The following is a 19,194-nucleotide window of genomic DNA, read 5'->3' as shown; positions in this document are numbered from 1 at the left end:
TACATTGTCAGGAAGTTGGTCACAACCATGAGCAAAGTAACATGTACCTGTGTTTATTGACTCTTTTCTTTGTGTCTTTTCTAATCTTCTTTAGGGCAAGCATCTGTGTCACATGAAATGGCACACAAGTGCCTCAGCATCTAAGAATGTGCATCCCTGAAAAGCACAGAAAAGTCAAAGATAAACTCTCAGAAGAAATTTGAGGAAAAGGTTTTAAAACATTAACATTTCCTGAAAGCGTCCACTTCTGAAACAAATCCTTTCTGCTGGCGAGCTTTCTCTAGGGTTCCCTTATGTGAGTTGCTTCAGTATATAGCTTTGTAAAGTTGTGGATAGTCAGAGAAGAGCCTCTCATCCCTTAATTTCATACCATGCAGACTATGTTTCTCAGTTTAATATTTACAATCATCTTATTGGATTGAAAGTGAATGTTACTTTATTTTCTCAAGGCTTGGCTGTGCTTCTGTGACTTCTTGGATAGTTTACACATCATGATTGAAGTTATGAGTACTCTTTCCGGGACTAGAATTCTCTCAGTAGGTCAAAGGGTGGACTGAAACCAGTCCCCATCTTCAGCTTAGCTCCTGGAGGCAGACTGATGGGATGTACACAAAAAGCAGCAATTAATTATTGATAAGTTAAGCTAAGATTCATAATGAGAATAACACACGTACCAAAGGGTCCTGTAGTTTTAAATTGTACTGATGCACAGAAATCTTATTTACTTCCCAAACTGAATTACAAGTAGTAGGTTAGGCTCGCTATAATCACAGTTTAGTCAATTATAAAATGAAGGTATCACTTTTCTCCCCACTTCATATTTCACTATAAAACTGACAATCTGGGGCAAATCAGAGCTTTACTGACTGTGGTGTAGCTCATGAAAGGAATGGGGTCAGCTCAGGACTCCCCAGACAAAGTTCTCAGCACAAAGGAGATTTATTTGCCCCAAAGCAACAGAAGACAGGGATAAGTGACAAAGACTGGAGCTAGAGGAATGTGGAGAGGAGGAAGGAAACAAGGGACAGGGGAGAAAAGGGGCAGGGGAGACGGATAAGGGGTATTTGTTACAGGGCAACAAAGGATTGCCTCTGGATAGAGAGGAGACAGACATGGCACATAGGAAATGGTGGTTTATAAAGGTAAAATGGGAAACCCTGTGTTAGGATGAGATGTTTAATTTTAATTGGGCATGTTAACTAGAACTAGGTGAGACAAAGGGGGTTTTTGATTGCTGGACTTCAACACTTTGGTAGCTGGACCTTTGTAGTTAGCCTCAGGAGGAGGGATTGGTCAAATAAGGGAATAGACCTTGGTAGCTAACTCCAGAAATATAATCTAATGTTTTTTTTTAGTAAGACAGAGGAAATTGGGAAGAAGGGAAAGGCCTTCCAGTGCCATGTTTGCTAGGCCTGGGCTGGCTCAAGTCCCTTCAGGTCAGCAGAATGAACATTTAGAACCTGTCAATGTTCATTCATGTACAAACACAAGGATATTCTATCTTGTTAGGAAATAATGTGGGTGGATGTACACAATGACATGGGAACTTCGTGTTCACATAAAAATGAGTAAGCCAAAATAGATGAATTAATTTATTTGAACAGATGTGTCAGTGTTACTCTTTGAGAAAGGGTGATGTAAATCCTCCTACAAAAACTCTTCAGCCAATTTATTTTAGCATACTGTAGAAGAGATTATGTTATAACAACATGATGTAAAAGCAGCATGCCTTTATATAACCTTGGCAATGCCTTCAATCTTGAACCTCATTATCATAGGCTTGATGTACAAAGAATCTGAAGTAAGCTTTGCTCACTAGGCTGGAATCTGAGCTATCTTCTCCATGGTATTTTCCAGTTCCCATCTTGACATGATACCACCCGAAACATATTAGACCATAGTATGTATGATGGATGCTGAAGTTAATGAATTCTGCTGTTATACTAAACATAGCTTATTTAACTGCTCCTCAAGAAAACTTCATGCTTTTCTACACATGGATCCTGATCTTGACTTCATTGTCCCACTGCTGCTGGACAGCCATCCTTAATCCTTTCTATGGGCTTTACAAACCATCTATTTATAGTGTCTTCCCCAAGATGTTAGACCCCGTGTAACATACTCACTCCATCCCAACGAATAAATTATCTTTGATTGAGATGTCCCAGTCGATTACTATCCACACTTTTCATGTCTGCCTCTTGTGACTCATGCATACAACTTGAATTATTGGTCATGTTGCACACTCTTTAGGATTTGAGAACGTTGTGGTACTGGGCATCACTTTGATGATGTTTGGCATGGCAAGGAAAATTCTTCTTCCAGCATTGCCTTTCCTTAAGAGCTTGCTGTTGATTCCCCAGCTGATCTCAGGACTCAATTTCTCAATTATAAATGCCAAAAGGCAGAACAAGGACAATGGGTGCAAATTAGATGAAATGTATTTTAATTTGCTATAAGAGCTTATTAAATTACCAAAACATTCAAATGCAGACTGAATGACCATCTGTTAGAGTTACAGTGAAACACATCCTTATGTTATATAAAGGTTTATATATACAGGGTCAATGGAAAATGATTATTCTTCAATCTCCATTTGAAATGATATAATAGAAGTTTTCCTTCATAAATGAGAGGATTCAGCTGTAGTATGAAGGCATAATAAGCTAAAGGCAACACAGCTAATAGTTTTACTTTTACAAAAGATTTATTTTACTTTTAAAGTTATGTGCATATATGTATATCTGTGTATGAGACTGTGTACATGTGAGAGCAAGTGCCCATGGAGTCCAGATAAAAGTCTGCAACCCCTTGGAGTTGGAGTTACAGACAATTGTTAGCCAAATATTGTAGATGCTGGGAACTTAGCTAGAGTCCACTGAAAGAGCAACATAGACTCTTTGCCACTGAGCTATCTCTCCAGGTGATTTTACTTTTATGTTTTAAAACTTGTATTTTGTGTAGTTAAATATAGATTCTCTATTTATAACATGTTGACATATATTTACTTAGGTTTTTTTTATATCACAAAATATTCTTTGTTTCTCTTATGCATCTCATAGCACACGTAGCTAGTAGTAATGTCTAAGTCTGTGGCACACATACAGTGTGTCTAGCTGGTACTCTTCCAAATACCTCACCATAATTCCTTGTTAGTTGTCAAGGTTCTCCACAAAGAGAAAATGATAAGGACACAAGAGATAAAGAACATTTAAATTATTCTCATAATATGGCCAGGAAAGGTCACAGTAAGAAAGGAAGGACATTTAGGCAGCCATGATGCCAGATCTAGGGTTTGAATTTTTGAGCAATGTTTTCACACATGTATCACCCTGAATGAAACCACATGACCACTTTCTCATCAGCAATAACACCTGTACAAATTCAGTCTCTCTGTAGACAATGCTATGAGTCATGCTGTTCACTTAATTTCTCCCTGCCCCATATATATCTTGCTATCTTCCAAGCATGCAATCTAGGGATCTTCCTAGCACCCAGGAAGCTGAGGCAGGAAGACTGAGAGTTCAAGCACAGCCTGGGTTATATACTGATACTCTACCTTGAAAGAAAGATAGAAAAAAGATATACATTTTCGTGTAATTCTAATTAAATACGTAATGTCTTAAGAGGTTCTTCCAGGCAAGGCTGCAGTATAGAGCCTATTCTTTGAAGCTGTCATCTACTCTTAGAAGCCTCCTCCAAACTAAAGTGAGTTATTGAGAGAACTGTTAGCATTATACCATTTATAATAGAAATGATAGCATTTGCCATATGTTCAAAACATTCAGACTTCAGGGACTCAGAGCAATTGCGAGCACGGATCCAACAGGAGCCGCTCTAGGCTGTGTTTGCTCTTGGCTGCCTCCCTTTCCTCTCAGCCCTTTCTTCAGCCCCCTTTTTCCTCTGCATGTTTCTGGGTGTTCCAGTTCTCTGAGATCTTGGCTGGCCTTTGGCCTGGTGCCCTGAATTGTAGTTGTATTCAACTGATCAGCCTTCAGAATACCCTAAGCCACATTCTCAAAAGAGACTCTGTAACTAGTTTAATAACCTGATAAATGTCAAAGACTTAACAAATTTCTCCTGTTGAGGTGAACTGAATAAGGCATTCACGAGAGACCTGACTCTGATGTCATCATTTCCTAATGACACCTGGCGCAATTAGAACTTTCCCCAGAGATGGAAATGGAAAGTTCACAATTTGGCTAGCAGACGTTTGGAGGGCTTAAAATCTAGGTTAGATATTGATTAATTGTCAACACTTAAAAATATGGAGTTATAACATTGCAGCTGTCTGACTTCTGTTCAAATGTCAGGACACTGGCTTGCAGCGATGCTGGGTCCTGTGTGGCAGCAACTGTAGTAGTTAAGGAGTAGCTAGTTCCTTCAGAGAGCAGGTTGTGCTTAGTGGATAAGGGGCCTCACTCCTTCCAGTTCATCTATTTATGCCATCTCTCTGGACTCTGTAGTACATGGGTTTGTAACTCTTGTTGAATTCATGGAACTAATGTCAGTAAATCCCATCTCTCAACCCGTTAGTCATGGGCAACGTCATGAACAGATGGCTTAAGGAGAGCATATGCTGTTGATCTGTTCCTCTTATTTCATTAACTGCTTTGCCAGCATTTTAAACAATCGAATCATGTGTCACAACCTGAAAGTGGAGCATCAGTTTAGAAGGAGATAAGCTGGAGATTTGTTCAACTGTTTATTTTCAAATGCCAGACGAAAGCTGCTTTGAGGTTTGATCTGCAGCTAAAGGTAGCCTGCTGCCAACTCGGTAAATGAGGATTCTATATACATTCCAAATGTTGTGCCCGACATAGCCCTGTGATGTCAAAATAATAGGAAGGGCACCTCCAGCAACACTCATTTACAGAGAGTGAAAGGCCTCCCTTGAAATTTTTCCAGGAGTAACATATTAGATGGAAGGGTAAGGGCCCTTGGAGATGGTAGCACTTTAACGCTTTGAGAGTTTTCTGAAGGCTTTACCCGGCTCCCATTCTCTATGTTGAAGGTCAGGAATGTTTACATGAACACATTTATGAAAAAAAGATGGAGCCATTAATAGCAAGGGGCAATTTAACAAAAGGACAATAACATGTGTTGTTTAGGAACAACCCTCTCCATTTCTGTTCAGAGTTCTGGAGTCTTCTTTCTATTAAGTTAAAGAGGTAAAGAGAAATGGGAGAGAAAGATCCCCAAGAACGTACTGAGCAAACAGTATGCATAAAATTGTCACAATTGACACAGAAGAAGAAGATAGTGGATACAGGACTCTTACGTCATTTTAGTAAAGCAGTGTAATTAGGAAGGACAAAGATGGATAAAACTGTTGGGAGGCCTAAGAGAAGAATGACTGTGTAACATGAGGGAGATTATCTCTTCTTCTTGACAAACTCACAGACAAAATACATGGTAAGATGACACTCTGTGTCATTCCACCTGCCGGAGCTCAGCATCTCCACACAGTCCTCATGGCCATAGGGATCGCTAGGCTCTCCCTCTTTCCAGTTGCTGTAGTTCTGCAATGGGCTATTGTCTGTGAAGACGTACTGCCCTTCTCTCTCAAGGTCATTCACCCCAATGAACACTCGGAAGAAGCCGCTCTTGGCGACGTAGTCAGCAAGAAGAGTGTTAATGACCTCGTCCTTAGGCATGGCTAGCATTCCTCCCCGGATCCTGCAGTGGGTCAGGGATTCCCTGTAGTTCTTCTCCTCCTGCACGATGTAGTAGAACTTCTCTTCAGTTTCCCGGATCCCTGCTATGACTGAAGGGAGGAGAAGAAGAATATCATTAACATGTCTCAAGAAAAGAAGAAGCAAATACCTGTATAATATTGTCAGATCTCAATGCACTTACTCAGCATTCAAGAGCTGTTTTGCAAGGTCATAATGAGGTAGTTACTCTTTCCCTTTCTTCTGTGCCTTTCTGTTTATCAAGTGAAAACAACAGTCTACCATCTGTCCTCCCTCCTCTTCCTTCTTAGCTTCCCACGCATCTGTCCAATAGCAGCCCTGGTAACAAAGCCCAATTAACAAGAGCTGCTACCCAGAGCACCTCACCATTTTTTTTTTAACCTAGCTTATGTTTCAGGTATACTTGTCCCCCTTTCTTCTATATTCACATTTTTCATGCCTGGGAAGACCCTGCTGTTTTTTCTAGATCTCAGAGAAAATGTGTTTTCCTATATAAAGCTTTTCCAATGCCCCTTGCTGGACATGGAGTCGTCTATGTTCCCAGGGTCCCTTCCAATCTACTCTCTGCTTGCTTGTGTGTATCTTCCCTTGAACTGGGAATGTCTTGAGGTCAGTGCCCATGTCTGACACTCTTCAGTCCAGTGCCTGGAACAGCCCAAGAAATGAGGAATGCTTATTAAAAACAAATAAAATTGACAGTCTAGGAATAATAAAAAGTTTGTCCACTTCAGGTCGAGTTTCTATGATATGGACATACACAATGATTGAGATTATCCACACAGCTGTAAGTGAAACTTAGCCATGGACTCAGTGTCAAGATTCAACTAGGCATTGACAATCAACTTCAACTCATAATACGTTCTTTGTGCTTTTTGGCTTCATTTTTGGGGTCTTTAGCTTCACCAAGAAATTTGTGGTCACTGAAATGTTATAACTTTTGGTTCTGATGTGTTCGTGTTTGTCTGAGTCATTTAAAATAGAGAATTCTATTTTTAAATTTGTATATATATACATATACATACATATCCATATAAATACATTGTGTCTATGTATAGGCCATGCTATGTGAGGGTGCCCATGGAAATCAGATGTGGTGTCAGATCCTCTGGAAATGGACTTACAGGCACCTGTGAACTGCTTGACATGAGTGTTAGGAACTGAACTGGGATCCTCTGAAAGAGCAGTACAAGCTCTTAACTGCTGAGCCTTCTTTTCCAGCCCCAAGATACAGAATCTTATCTATGACTTACAGCTAGAACTTAATCCAATTACGTTGCTTAGTTAAGCTTTAGTATTTCCTAGGCCTCTATCATTACATGTTGACTCTGAATACAAGATGGCATTTGTGTGCTTCCACTAATGTGTAACACATACATCTAGATTACACTAAGTGAAAGTCCAGCCAGCTGAAATCAGCCATGATAGTCACTGCATCAGTTCCTTCAATAAAACTGTCTCAGCACAGCCCTTTCCAAGTTGAAGACTTTACTGCTGCTTAGTGTGGGAAACAGACAAAGGGCAAGAAAAACGGTCAAGTTGAAAAATTTATAGACACACATAAGACCTGTACTGAATACATTATTGGCAGAGGAGTCAAGAAAACCCTCCTCGGCTATCTGTATCCTTGGGCATGGCATTCTCCAGGCTTCAGTTGACTCACAGCACTTGCAACATAATAATGAAAAACACTAAATGCTATATTGTTAGTAGTTATGTGCTATCCCAGGTACTCAAGGAAGTAGCCATATTTCTGTTGATATTTTCTAAGGTGCTGTTTCTATTTGACTCTCTCTCTCTCTTTATTCTTTTGGCACAGTTTGCCCAACTCTGCTCTTTTCTTCTTCCCCTTGGTAGACCAGCCTGACTTTATTTTAAGATTAGAAGCCATCTTGTTACAAGGTCAAAATAAGTTCATTCCCATTTTCTTTAGACTTGGATTTGACCAGGTCTTGACTCGTTTTCTGGAATTTGACGTTTCATACCTTATATCCTAACCTACACCCTGATAAGCTAAGATGTTCTGCCACATTTCTATGTAACCAAAAACCCTTAGAAAACCCCTAGCTTTGTAGTGTGGAGGGTATTTAAGCCCTACTTTTCCCCATGTTCAATGCTATTTTCTCAAACCCCACTTTAGGGAGATAGCCCTGTCCGACAGAAAATAAAACTTGCTTAATTTGACCAAAGAATTTAAGGAATGGTCTTTACTCTTGTTCAGTGGAATTAATACCCTCTTTTTAGCAAAGACCATTTTCCAGCCAATATACCACATGCATATAATTGATTCTGTGCAGTGAAATAAAAAATATTGAATTCTGAGAGAATAATCAATATTTTGGGAGGCTTTTGAACTGTGATACTTTGCTTGACTTGAGACATTTTCTATGCTTACCGTTCTTGATGAACTTCATAGATGTCTTAAGACGAGCAACACTAATATCCAGTTGTCCAACCACTTTCCGATATCTCCCACAGTCGCAGATGGTACCTGGTAAATGAAACAGCTATGAATTCACATTGAAGTACATGAAGACACATTGGAGAGAACCATTCTCTTTTCTCAGTGTTTTCCATGTTTTCTACCATTTTCTAGCTCGGGTACATCTCTTTATAAACCACCAAGTGTTTAACTTTTGATTTAAAACACGGTTTCTATTTTATTTTATCTTTAAGAATTCATAAAACATTCTTTAGAAATTGTTTGGGCCGGGCGGTGGTGGCGCATGCCTTTAATCCCAGCACTCGGGAGGCAGAGGGAGGCGGATCTCTGTGAGTTCGAGGCCAGCCTGGTCTCCAAAGCGAGTTCCAGGAAAGGCGCAAAGCTACACAGAGAAACCCTGTCTCGAAAAACCAAAAAAAAAAAAAAAAGAAAAAAAAAAAAGAAATTGTTTGGAATGAGTTAAAAAAAAACTCTAAATAGTTTTACAAAGAATGAATGAGACAAACCACTGTGTACACACAGTGGGCCATTTGGCATTTTTGTTGAGTCCAGAAACGGTGTGCTCAATTTCAGAAGAAACTTTTTACAGCTTCCTTAAAACATATTTGCAGCCAGGCCTCTCTCCTGGTACTGCATTATTCACGAGCTCACACAGCTCTCCCAAGATAGAAGAAACTTTTCATGATTCAATCACATGTTAACTCTGATTATCCATGAAAAGTAAAGCTGTCAAGTTTCAAAGACTACATTTAAATACTGGGAATAGATGCAGTTTAAATTTTAAAGGGCAGCCGTCCAGTTTATGAGTTAGCTATTATTTTAATTTGTTGTGCAGCTTCCTTTACTCACTCCGCTTTCTAACTGCCTCCTGTTATAGTGAGGAGAAGCAGAATCAAAGAACACGGTGGTAAACTCAAACGGTTCTCTTTTATTTCTGTGTAATGGTGGCTGTGTATAGTTTTCCATTTCTTTACTACTTGGCAGTATGAGAAGTTAATCTAATTTTATTAGCCAATTGGAAAAATACCCTGTTCTTTAATTGATCCATGTACACAGATAAACGCAAGGAATATAAGGTAGTTCTTTGAATGGGTCTTCACTAGACCACTGTGAATAGAAACAACTGGAATTCTCCCCCAAATCACGTACTGCACTTCCTCGTATCAAAAAATTACAAGCTGAGCTCTCTGAGGACTCCTCCAGCTCTTGAAGCCAAGTAGCCTTAAAGGATCAGCACAGGAGGCCAGCCACAGGCTAGCATTTCGCTCAGATGCTCACACCAGCTGCATCAGCAGCCATGCTTTGTATAGTTTTGAGCTGGACACGTTTGGAGTGGTGTCAGAAATCAACGAAAAACAAAATGAGCATGTCGTTCCTACCTGCCTTGCCTTTTTCTCCTGGAATCCCGAGCAGACCCTTTTCCCCTTTGTCGCCTAAGTAAAAACAGCAAAAAGGCACAATAAATAAATAGTGAGTAGTTTCAAGCTGACAAAACATCCTGTATCTCAGAAACCAGAGGAAACAGCTCCCAAAGTTTTATTTTCATCATCTCCAATTAATATTCCTTACTTTTTATAACTGATTTGCTTTGGGTTATTCACGGGCACAGATAATCAGGTGAGTCACAGTTTATTTAGGCTGATTACTGAAATTCCTGCAGGATATGTAAAGAACATTTGAATTTGCGGTACTTGTCTCACTTACAATATGGCCTTTGCCTTAGCAACAAGGCCAATACAATGTGCAGCATGGTTTTAATTTTGAAAATACAATTGCTTTGCAAATCTGTATCTACTAGTTACTACATTGAGCTGCCTGTAGTTACTATTTTCCAAGTCATTCTGTGTGACTTTGACCTTGGGTTAAAAAAAAAAAAAGCACAGATTTTTTTTCTTTCAGATGAATTCAACAAATATTTGCTTTTTACTTTGTGCAAGACGAGCAGTTAGATACTTGGAGAAATATACAGAGGGACAAGATTAAACCTTGGACTTCAAAGCATTGACAGTTTTTAGTCAAGAAGTGACACATGCAAATATCTGCTCTGCAAAGTCATATCATATTAGACTGAAATGTCAACCTTGGTAATTCCTCTTTCTGTTCTTCTTTTCATGGGACCATTATCTTACTCATTCAGAGGTTTCCAAAAAAAATAATTCTTAAAGAAGCAGGCTTTTTGAAATGAGAGAAAGAAAAAAATAGAGATGAAAAAAACTTCAAAATAACTCCTGAAGCCCACATCAGACACAATAATTGAAAGGAAAAGCTTTTGATTTACAGAAGAAAATGTTTGGCTGAGGTTCTTGAAGATCAAAAGAGAAGACATTGAGAGGAGTGAAATAAAGTTTCATGCTTCAGTGGTGATCTGGCAGTATAAGAAAAAAAATTATGAAGGATAAACACAGGCTGAAGGTCATCCAGGCTGAAGGAGTAGGAGTCCTAGCTGGATAAGAAGTAAAGGATTGCACGGACTTGGGCATATGATCTATAGGACAAAGTAAAGGACAATGCCATCAGCACTGATATTCTGCTTGACGTCATCTGTCCCAAGGCCACTCTACAGCCTACAGGGTCGCTTATGTCATTTGCTCTGAGGGTGTCACTCATTATTCTCACCCTTGTCTATTGAATGCTTCTTGCTGAGAGATTCTTATACACGGAAGAAAGTAATTTCACTGGGATCCTATGGATTTCCCAAGCTTTTCTAGACTGATCTGTGTAGACACTTTCTTTACAGTGATGTCAGACACCTAAGTGCTTGCCTAACAGAAGCAAAGAGGCTCCTGATCTCCAGAGTGCTGTTTATTGCCTTTATTTTACAACTGAAGGAACTGGGGTTCTCAGAGGCAAATAATATGCTCAGTGTTTTGAATGGCAGTGTTGATATTCAAATCCAACTATTTCTGGCTCCCCAGTTCATTATGCCTCACAGATAAGTTGGCCCATGATTTAATGAAGGAAATTAAAGAGAAAAGGTTATCAAAGTGAAATAAGCCAGGTACAGAAAGACAAAGACCCCATGATCTTACTTATATATGAAACAAAATGTCAGGTTTGTAGACTTAGACAGTGGGGTAATCGCTAGCAGATGCTGGAGAGGGTAGGATCAAGGAGAAGTAGGGGAAGGCTGGTTCAGGAGAATAAAGTGAGAATTAGTAGGAGCAAGCCCTGGTGTTCTGCTGCACGACTGGCTGATTATTGTTGACCGTCATATACTCTCTACTTCCAAATGGCTGGAGGAGATATTGACTGTTTCACCACAAAAGGAACAATAAGTGTTTGAGGTGATAGCCATGCTAACTCTGTTGGATTATTTCACGGGGTACATATGTATCAAAGTATCATATTATACCTCTTAAATCTGTATAATGATGTCAGTTAAGAATAAAATAAGAAAATTTCTGAAAGAAACAGCACTCTTTGCCATAAAAAATTCACTTAAGATACCAGAAATATGTTTTTAGGATATCCAAAGACACCATCAGTTAGCACAATAGTTCTGTGAATGTGGGTTTAATATTCTAATTTCTTATAATTTATATTTTGTTTGCACTTAAAACTCTTTCAAACTGATGTGGATTGAGCAGGGATTCTAATTCTGGTATAGTACCTCTTCTGGTCTCATAACAGACGTAAAATAAATAGAGTGAACAATAATCTCCTCTTCCTGGCTGTTTTGACTTCTGTAATTGTAGCCCCCCTATGTTCAACCATAGTCCAAAATTATTAAATGGAAACTCCAGAAATAAATGAAACATGAGTTTTAAATTATATACTACTTTCAGTAGCATAAAATATCTCATTTTATTTTCCTGGACTATGAATCTTCCACTTGCATTATATCTACTCTGTATATGCTACCCATCCACTAGTTGATTGTCACCTCAGTTATCAAATGGACTGCCACATTAAAATGGTTTTAAATAATCCTTATATGGCATCATGATTCCTTGTTACAATACCTGTGTATTTGCCTCTTTTAGCTCATGTTTGACGTTACATCATCTTACATCCTCACAAGAAGGTACACAGTGCAATATAGTTTGAGAGGAAGAAAAAAAGAGAAATTGCATTCACACAAACTTTCTCAGAATATATTTTGATAGTGTTTCTCATTTGAATTAGTGTTGTCAATCTCTTATTTTACATGACTTATAAATTAAATGTCATCATAAGAATTATGAATCAGGAACAAATTCATAATATATAAAGGCTCTGGATTATTATCTGCAGCTTCAGTATCCATTGCAAATCTTGGATGTTTCTGTCAGGAATAAGAAAGGTCAGTATTTGCTTTGGGAGAATGATGGGCTTTTAAGGAAATAAAAACACAGCAGAGAACAAGGAGATTGACACCATGATGTACTAACATTTCAAAATAAACCGAAAGCTTGGTAGGTGGTCAGAACAGGAAAAGAGCCCCTGTGATATCGCAGCAGAAAAGGCTGCATGGAAGCACCAGTCTGGCCCGATCTTTGTGTGGAGAGTGGCTTCTTGAACCCATATGTGGCTTTTCTTTTAAGAAGCTGTAAGCACTGTGACTACTTTTCGGTGTTTTGTCATGAAGTCCTTTCCTTTTATGACAAACTGGAAGACAAACCAGTGAAAGCCCAAGGGTTCAAATCCTGAACCTGCTGCTTTGTGGACAGGCTGCTGAATTTCCTTAAGTTTGTATTTTTTCATCTCCTAAATGGGAATCATGGTACCAAAAATGATGACGTCATTAGGGGAGTAAATGAAGCAGTCTTGTCTTATGATGGAATCCATATTGGACTCCATTCAGAGGATGGTGAGCCAACCTAAGCCACAGGTCAGCTAAGTGCTGCGTCCTCACCTCCCTTACAGAGGATGGGTTTAGTATATCTATCTTTCCAAAACTAATTATGATTTCAAGTTGCCCACAAAACTTTATTTGGGACTGTGAGTGGGAATATGTCTATAACAAGTGTCTTAAGTAAAGAATTGGAGGTCACGTTCAGAGGAACAAAAAGAAATCAGAATGCTTTCAGTGTGAAAGGATTATTGGCCTTAAGTAAAAACATTTATTTTGCCATGAGATTGGATTTACCTATACTAAATCATTCTTATTTCTCATTCCTAAAATGAAATATTGACGTCCGGAAAGCTACCTTAACCATGCAGGTGACAGCCTTAAGGTCAGCCTAGAAGGGAAGTGGAGATTAATCTAAGTCCATGAAAAACTTAGGAGGGCCATGGCCAAATGAGGACAATAAATTTCCAAGTGCTGATTAGAAATGAAATTAACCAAGGTGAGCCAAAACACTGCATCTCCATTTTTCTTAAGACTTGCTTATAAATTTTGATGGCACATCTCTATAGGGGAAGGAAGTCGGGACGTCAACGGTGGAGCTGCTAGTGTAGAAAAGTGGTGCTTAAAGGAATAGAGTAGAAAAATCGGGCTACCTTGTAGGAAATAGCATGTTGTAGCATTCAGTTTTTGCCTATACCCATGTATACCTGTGAACACGTATGTGTGTTGTGTGTTTCTGGGTATGAAACCCGGAACTTGTGCGTGCTAAGCGAGCTTGCCACATTGAGCTATATCCGCAGCCCAGTTTTCTGCATTTTTTTTTTTTTTTAAAGATTTATTTATTTATTATGTATACAGAAGAGGGCACCAGATCTCATCACAGATGGTTGTGAGCCACCATGTGGGTGCTGGGAATTGAACTCAGGACCTCTGGAGGAGCAGTCGGTGCTCTTAACCTCTGAGCCATCTCTCCAGCGCCAGTTTTCTGCATTCTTAATACAACAAATTATTAAAATGTTTTATTGTGCTGTAGGAAAGTTAAAATTATAGTCCTCAGTTGGTTTACAGATGTACACACACACACACACACACACACACACACACACACACACACGCACACACACTTTGTGGGTGTATGCATATTTATGTGTGTGAGTATGGTGTATGTACACCTGTATGTGTGGGTATGCATGCCTGTGTATGTGTGTGCTTGCAGAAGCCAGAAGAGGACATTGAATGTCCCGTCCTATCATTCTTTGATTTTTTTTTCTTTCAGACTGGGTCTCTCACTAGACCTGGAACCTTACTGGTGACCAGCAAGTCCTTGGGATCCTCTTGTCCCCACTTCCCCTTCTCCCCTCCACAACTCCGTGATGACAGGTACCAATCAGTTGCTGCACCATCTTTTAAAATTGGTCTTTAGGATTTGAACCCAGGTCCTTGGCTTCTTCAGCAAGTGCTCTTATCTATCATGTTATCTTTCTAGCACCTTGCTTATATGTTGTAAGTCAGCAGACCCAGTAAGTATTTCATTCTACAGGGGTGAGTGAGAAAATCACGCCTGTCATTGCGTACAGTGATAGAGACGTACTCTGAGTGCTGCATACCTGAGTGGTGAAGGGGGAATTAACCTGAAGGAGGAAAGTTTCATTAACACATTAACATTTCTGGAAGCCCATCCACTTTGAGGCTTAGTGAGCCATACTAAAGATGTGTCACTCTTCCTCGTCTCTGTCATTTACTACTGAGTTTCTTAAATTGTGGGTTGTGACCACGTTTGGGGTGACATAAGTAAGTGGAGGTGTCATGAGAAACTTGGCAGGAGTAAAAGGTTTCTGAAAACGCCAAGAGCAAAAGCTAATTCAAAATTAATCATATAACGAATCTGATGTGTTTGTGGCAGAGCTCACCCATGTTGCAACCCGTGACTTCACTGTACCCTTGTTTCTGAGCATACAACATGTGCACTTTGCACAGTGTGCGCTGTCATGTTACACAACACGGCTGGACGCTGTCTGAAATACCTTGCTTCAGACTCAGGATGACTCTATATTACGGGTGTCAGTGTTTTTAGTGTATATACAAAGGTATATAAACACATTGTTTCAGGTATGGAAAACAAAGACCGCATTTTCCTATTGTCATTCCTTAGCAGGTAAATATCAATGTAGTATAGCTTTTGATTGTATAGTGTTAGAAGGTTTGATATTTAAAATTGCTGTTTGAATTGCTGACGAGAGTTTCACAAAATATCATTCAGTGAATTTTGGCTTGGGATTTGGACAGAATTCTCAACAATTTCTGAAATGACCTTAGACATACTTCTGCCATTTGTATTATATGTTTATGCAAAACAGCATGTACTTTTACACACTGAGACAACTCAGTGGCCCAATTATTATTTTTGAAACATAAATATGTAACTAACCTAGTCCTATTTAGTGATAGGCTGCTGATATTCTATTGAAAATTGGTATCAACCTTGCATAAACCATTTGGATGTTTCTGGATTCTATTCATTTCCATTGGTTTGTTTCTTTTAATATCGTCTCCACACTATAATTTTACAGTAAGTATTTTAATTTAGTAATTTGTGTCTTCCAACACTGTTTGTTTTATTATATGACTGTCCTAAGTATTATTAGTACTTTTCATTTACACATACATTTTGCATTAGCTTATTGATTTTCAAAAGAATATTTCTGAGATTTTGGTCAAAAAGGTATTGAATATAAAGATCGTGTCTGGAGGCACTGACATATAAAAAATATAGAGTTTCATAATCTGTACAACTTTGTTTCCATTTCCTCTGGTATCCTTTAATTTCATTACCATTGTGTTGTGTTTACCGTAGAGAGCTTATATAAGTTTTACTAGATTTATTCCTGGGTACATAATAACTTTGATTCTATGATAAATAGTATTATTTTAATTTCATCATTCTTATGTAGAAATCAAATTGATTTTTTTGGTTTATTTGGCATCCTAAAAATCTTATCTATACAGACATCTTATCTGCAGCTTATTATTTTCTGGTTCTGTAATAAATCATCTACATATAATGAATCTCAGTTTGTGTTCTACTCTTGTGATTCCTAGTTGTTTTTCTTGAATTTGTGCTATGGGTAGAAGCTCATGAGAAATGTTGGTTAGAGTTTGTGCTAGGGAGCTATACTAATCTTGTTACCAATCTCGAGTGAGACATTTTCATTTTTTTAATCATTGAATGTTTTTAAGTAATTTTTTGTTGTTTATATTCTCCTCTTGATCAAGTATTTTCTTGTACACTTATTTGCTATGTTAAAAAAACACAAATTGGTATATGTTTAATTAAAATATTTTTAAATTTTCTGGAGTTATAACTAAAAATATGGAGCATTTTCCCAGGCCTCCCTCTTTGGCAATTTTTCAGAATCAACTGAGTCTGAGCATCTTTCTATTCACATCTCAGACTCTTAATGACGCCTTCTTCTGTACACAGGGCACTGTACATGAGCTGGTGGGTATCCTAGGAAAAAAGTCACACAGAATACACAACTTTAGTGTGACCCCTTCTACTCCAGAGTGTGGCTGTCATGCTCCTATTAATTTGGGCAATTCTCTCATACCTTCAAATATATGTATGCTTATTTCTTTTAAACATAGCCGGTTAGAATTTTCAGAAAGATTAGCCTGATACAGGCTGCAGCCTCTTGCTCAGGATGTGTTTCGTTATTAACTATATTAATGTGCTTCCATCCCTGTAACTTGTTATTCATAAGATACACATGTTCAGATTATCAGCATGTTTGAGAACACAATCTGGAAAATCTTTTGTCATGTCATACCTGAGATGTCTGATCTGGAAAACTCCTGATTATCTCTGGCCCTGTGTTTATCAAACATTTTTTTTTAACTTGTCCATGTCTCCACATTTCTTATGCTGAACATCACTGGGCACAGTCAGTACTCCTGTTTCATGACTTGTATTGACCTGCACAGTAGGCGGCGGGAGTATTCTTGGAAGTCATTCCTACATTGTGCTTGTTAGTAATAACTTGACTGATTATGGAAGTAACTTCAAACTACATAAACATATCACCTTAAGTCCAAACTAAATGTTTTTCTTCACTTAAGCCCATCTTAGTTCACTCCCTGAATATTTGTGTCCACTCCCAAACCATCCAATACAAGAAGGATGATAGAGGGAAATGAGAGCTGGAGACAGTGGTCTTAACTCGTGCTTTGTCAGTGGTAATAACACCTCAGGAGTGCAAGGGTTGAAAAAGGAACGTACCTTAATATTTATAAATATATTACATCCATATATATCTATATGTATGTGTGCATGTTTGCATGTTATGCTTGTTGGAGGGGCAATCATTTTAAATATTTTAAAAATAGAGTATCACTACTTCAGCTGACAGAGATGCAATGTCTCAATTTACAAATTTTACCAAGACATATGGTCACGTAAACCGTACTAGGCTGGCTCTCAGGGTTTGGGGAAGGGCCTGTGAAAATGAAGTGTTCTGAAGCCAACACTTCTCAGCTTTTGATAAAACCACCTGACTCGGCTACAGCAGGCTGACTGGACTGTGAAGAACTAGTGTGTAGCTTTCCCCATCTGTGAGGACTTCAACCAGTGGTGAATATACAAGAAACGTGCCCATTCATGTCTTCAAATGCAGCTGAAGGGAAACCCTTAAGGAACAAAGTGGAGAAGAACTGGGGGAGAGGAGACAAGAGGAAATACAGAGCCTCTAGGTAAGACTAAAGGCCACAGCCTCAGTTCAGACTCCACCCTGGTAACCTAACTCTAAGAATTCAGTGCTGCTAGGAGCCCCCAAAACAGATCAAGCTACACAACTGTCACACAGAAGGTTGGTCCTGCCTCAACTTGATGTGCCATGCTTTGTTGACACCCATGGGAAGCCTGCCCCTTTTTGAGTGGAGACAGAGGAGGACTGGATGGGGAGTGGGTGTAGAAAGGAGGTGGGGGAGGCAGAACGGGAGGAGAAGAGGGAGGGGAAACTTAATTTTTAAAAAATTAATAAAAAAGAAACTTAAAAAAAAAGAATCCAGTGCTGAGCACCATGAGGCACTTGATCAATTATTCAAAGGCTCAAGTATTTATGAATTATGGAGAGTATATACAGGGTGAATAATCATAATATTCGTGGTACTGAGCTTCTTCCAATCTGAACCTTTGTAGAACTATTTCTTCCATTTTCCCTCAAATGTCTTTATCTGGTGCATATAAACACGTTGTTATTCCTCAAGACCTATTTCAGTTTCTCCCCATATGAATCCTGTTTCTCTTTCCCATTTGGTGTGTCTACTACTCATATTGTCCAGGCTTATAATTCTTCTTGAGACAATCTTATCTTTCTGAATGATCCCTGAGTTGTTGGCAATGCTTGCTGATTCTCCTTCAGCTTTGGGTTTCCAAGTGGAGCAATGCCTGCATATGAATTACTGCATATGAGAACAATTGGGACTTGTTACCACCGTGAGGCTTTATGAGAAGAGGGCAGGGAAGAGGAGATTAGGTAATAAGGAACAACTATTTGTTTTTAATATCGAGGTTGCACTTACAGCAGAATATATTGGAAATGGTGAGCATTTTTGTATATACTTCAGTTTCCTATCCTGCTAATAGATTATGGAGACAGTATTATTAATTCCTCTACTTTATGCTTCTCTACATTGTGTTTTATGAGTAATCATGACAGTATTTGAATCATGTTGTCATTGGGTCTTAGCAAGGGTTAATAGATAGCAGTAGATCCAGGGACAGAGTTCAATATAGAGCCTTCCAGAAGTTTATGCTTGACTCTGTTTTGAAATCTTGCTTAAATTTGCTCCATGTCTTTCTGGTTCTGAGCTATGAGAGCTTTCTTGTGTAAGACTCAAGTTAGGGAGACAGAAAAAACACCATTTAAAAGAAAGAAAAGCCATCATTTTCATGACATAATGTGTTCACTGTGTGTTCCCTTGCTTTTATTTGAACTGGAAAATGACATGGCCAACTTACCCTTCTTGCCAATGGGGCCAGACTTGCCAATATTGCCCTGGGCTCCCATATCACCCAGCTCTCCTTTTACTCCTGAAAAACAAAGCAAGTCATTATTATAGCATGAGGCCTTTTCTTTCCTTTAAGGATGTGACTAACATGATCTTTAATTCAAAGAAATATATACATACATATACATATATACATCTATCTATCTATCTATCTATCTATCTATCTATCTATCTATCTATCTATCTATGTATCATCTATCTATCAAGACCTAATTGGATGA

The 19,194-nt window shown here is 38.7% G+C and overlaps 1 protein-coding gene across 1 annotated transcript in view; it reads right to left on the bottom strand.

Annotated features, from left to right (window-relative positions):
• Nucleotides 1-2,557: 2,557 nt before the first annotated feature.
• The window catches only part of Colec10 (collectin subfamily member 10), a 44,163-nt gene continuing 27,526 nt past the window's right edge, over nucleotides 2,558-19,194 (bottom strand). The window contains exons 3-6 of the mRNA XM_052747411.1: nucleotides 18,924-18,995; nucleotides 9,516-9,569; nucleotides 8,089-8,184; nucleotides 2,558-5,767 (exon numbers count right to left, since the gene is read on the bottom strand). Of these exons, the coding sequence (XP_052603371.1) occupies nucleotides 5,376-5,767; nucleotides 8,089-8,184; nucleotides 9,516-9,569; nucleotides 18,924-18,995 (614 nt within the window). The 3' untranslated portion in view covers nucleotides 2,558-5,375. The remainder of the gene's footprint in view (nucleotides 5,768-8,088; nucleotides 8,185-9,515; nucleotides 9,570-18,923; nucleotides 18,996-19,194) is intronic.

This window comes from Peromyscus californicus, unplaced genomic scaffold (genome assembly GCF_007827085.1).
Source record: "Peromyscus californicus insignis strain IS unplaced genomic scaffold, ASM782708v3 Scaffold_20__1_contigs__length_68692818, whole genome shotgun sequence".
Classification (NCBI taxonomy): domain Eukaryota; kingdom Metazoa; phylum Chordata; class Mammalia; order Rodentia; family Cricetidae; genus Peromyscus; species Peromyscus californicus.
This window is presented reverse-complemented; position numbering and strand designations above follow the sequence as displayed.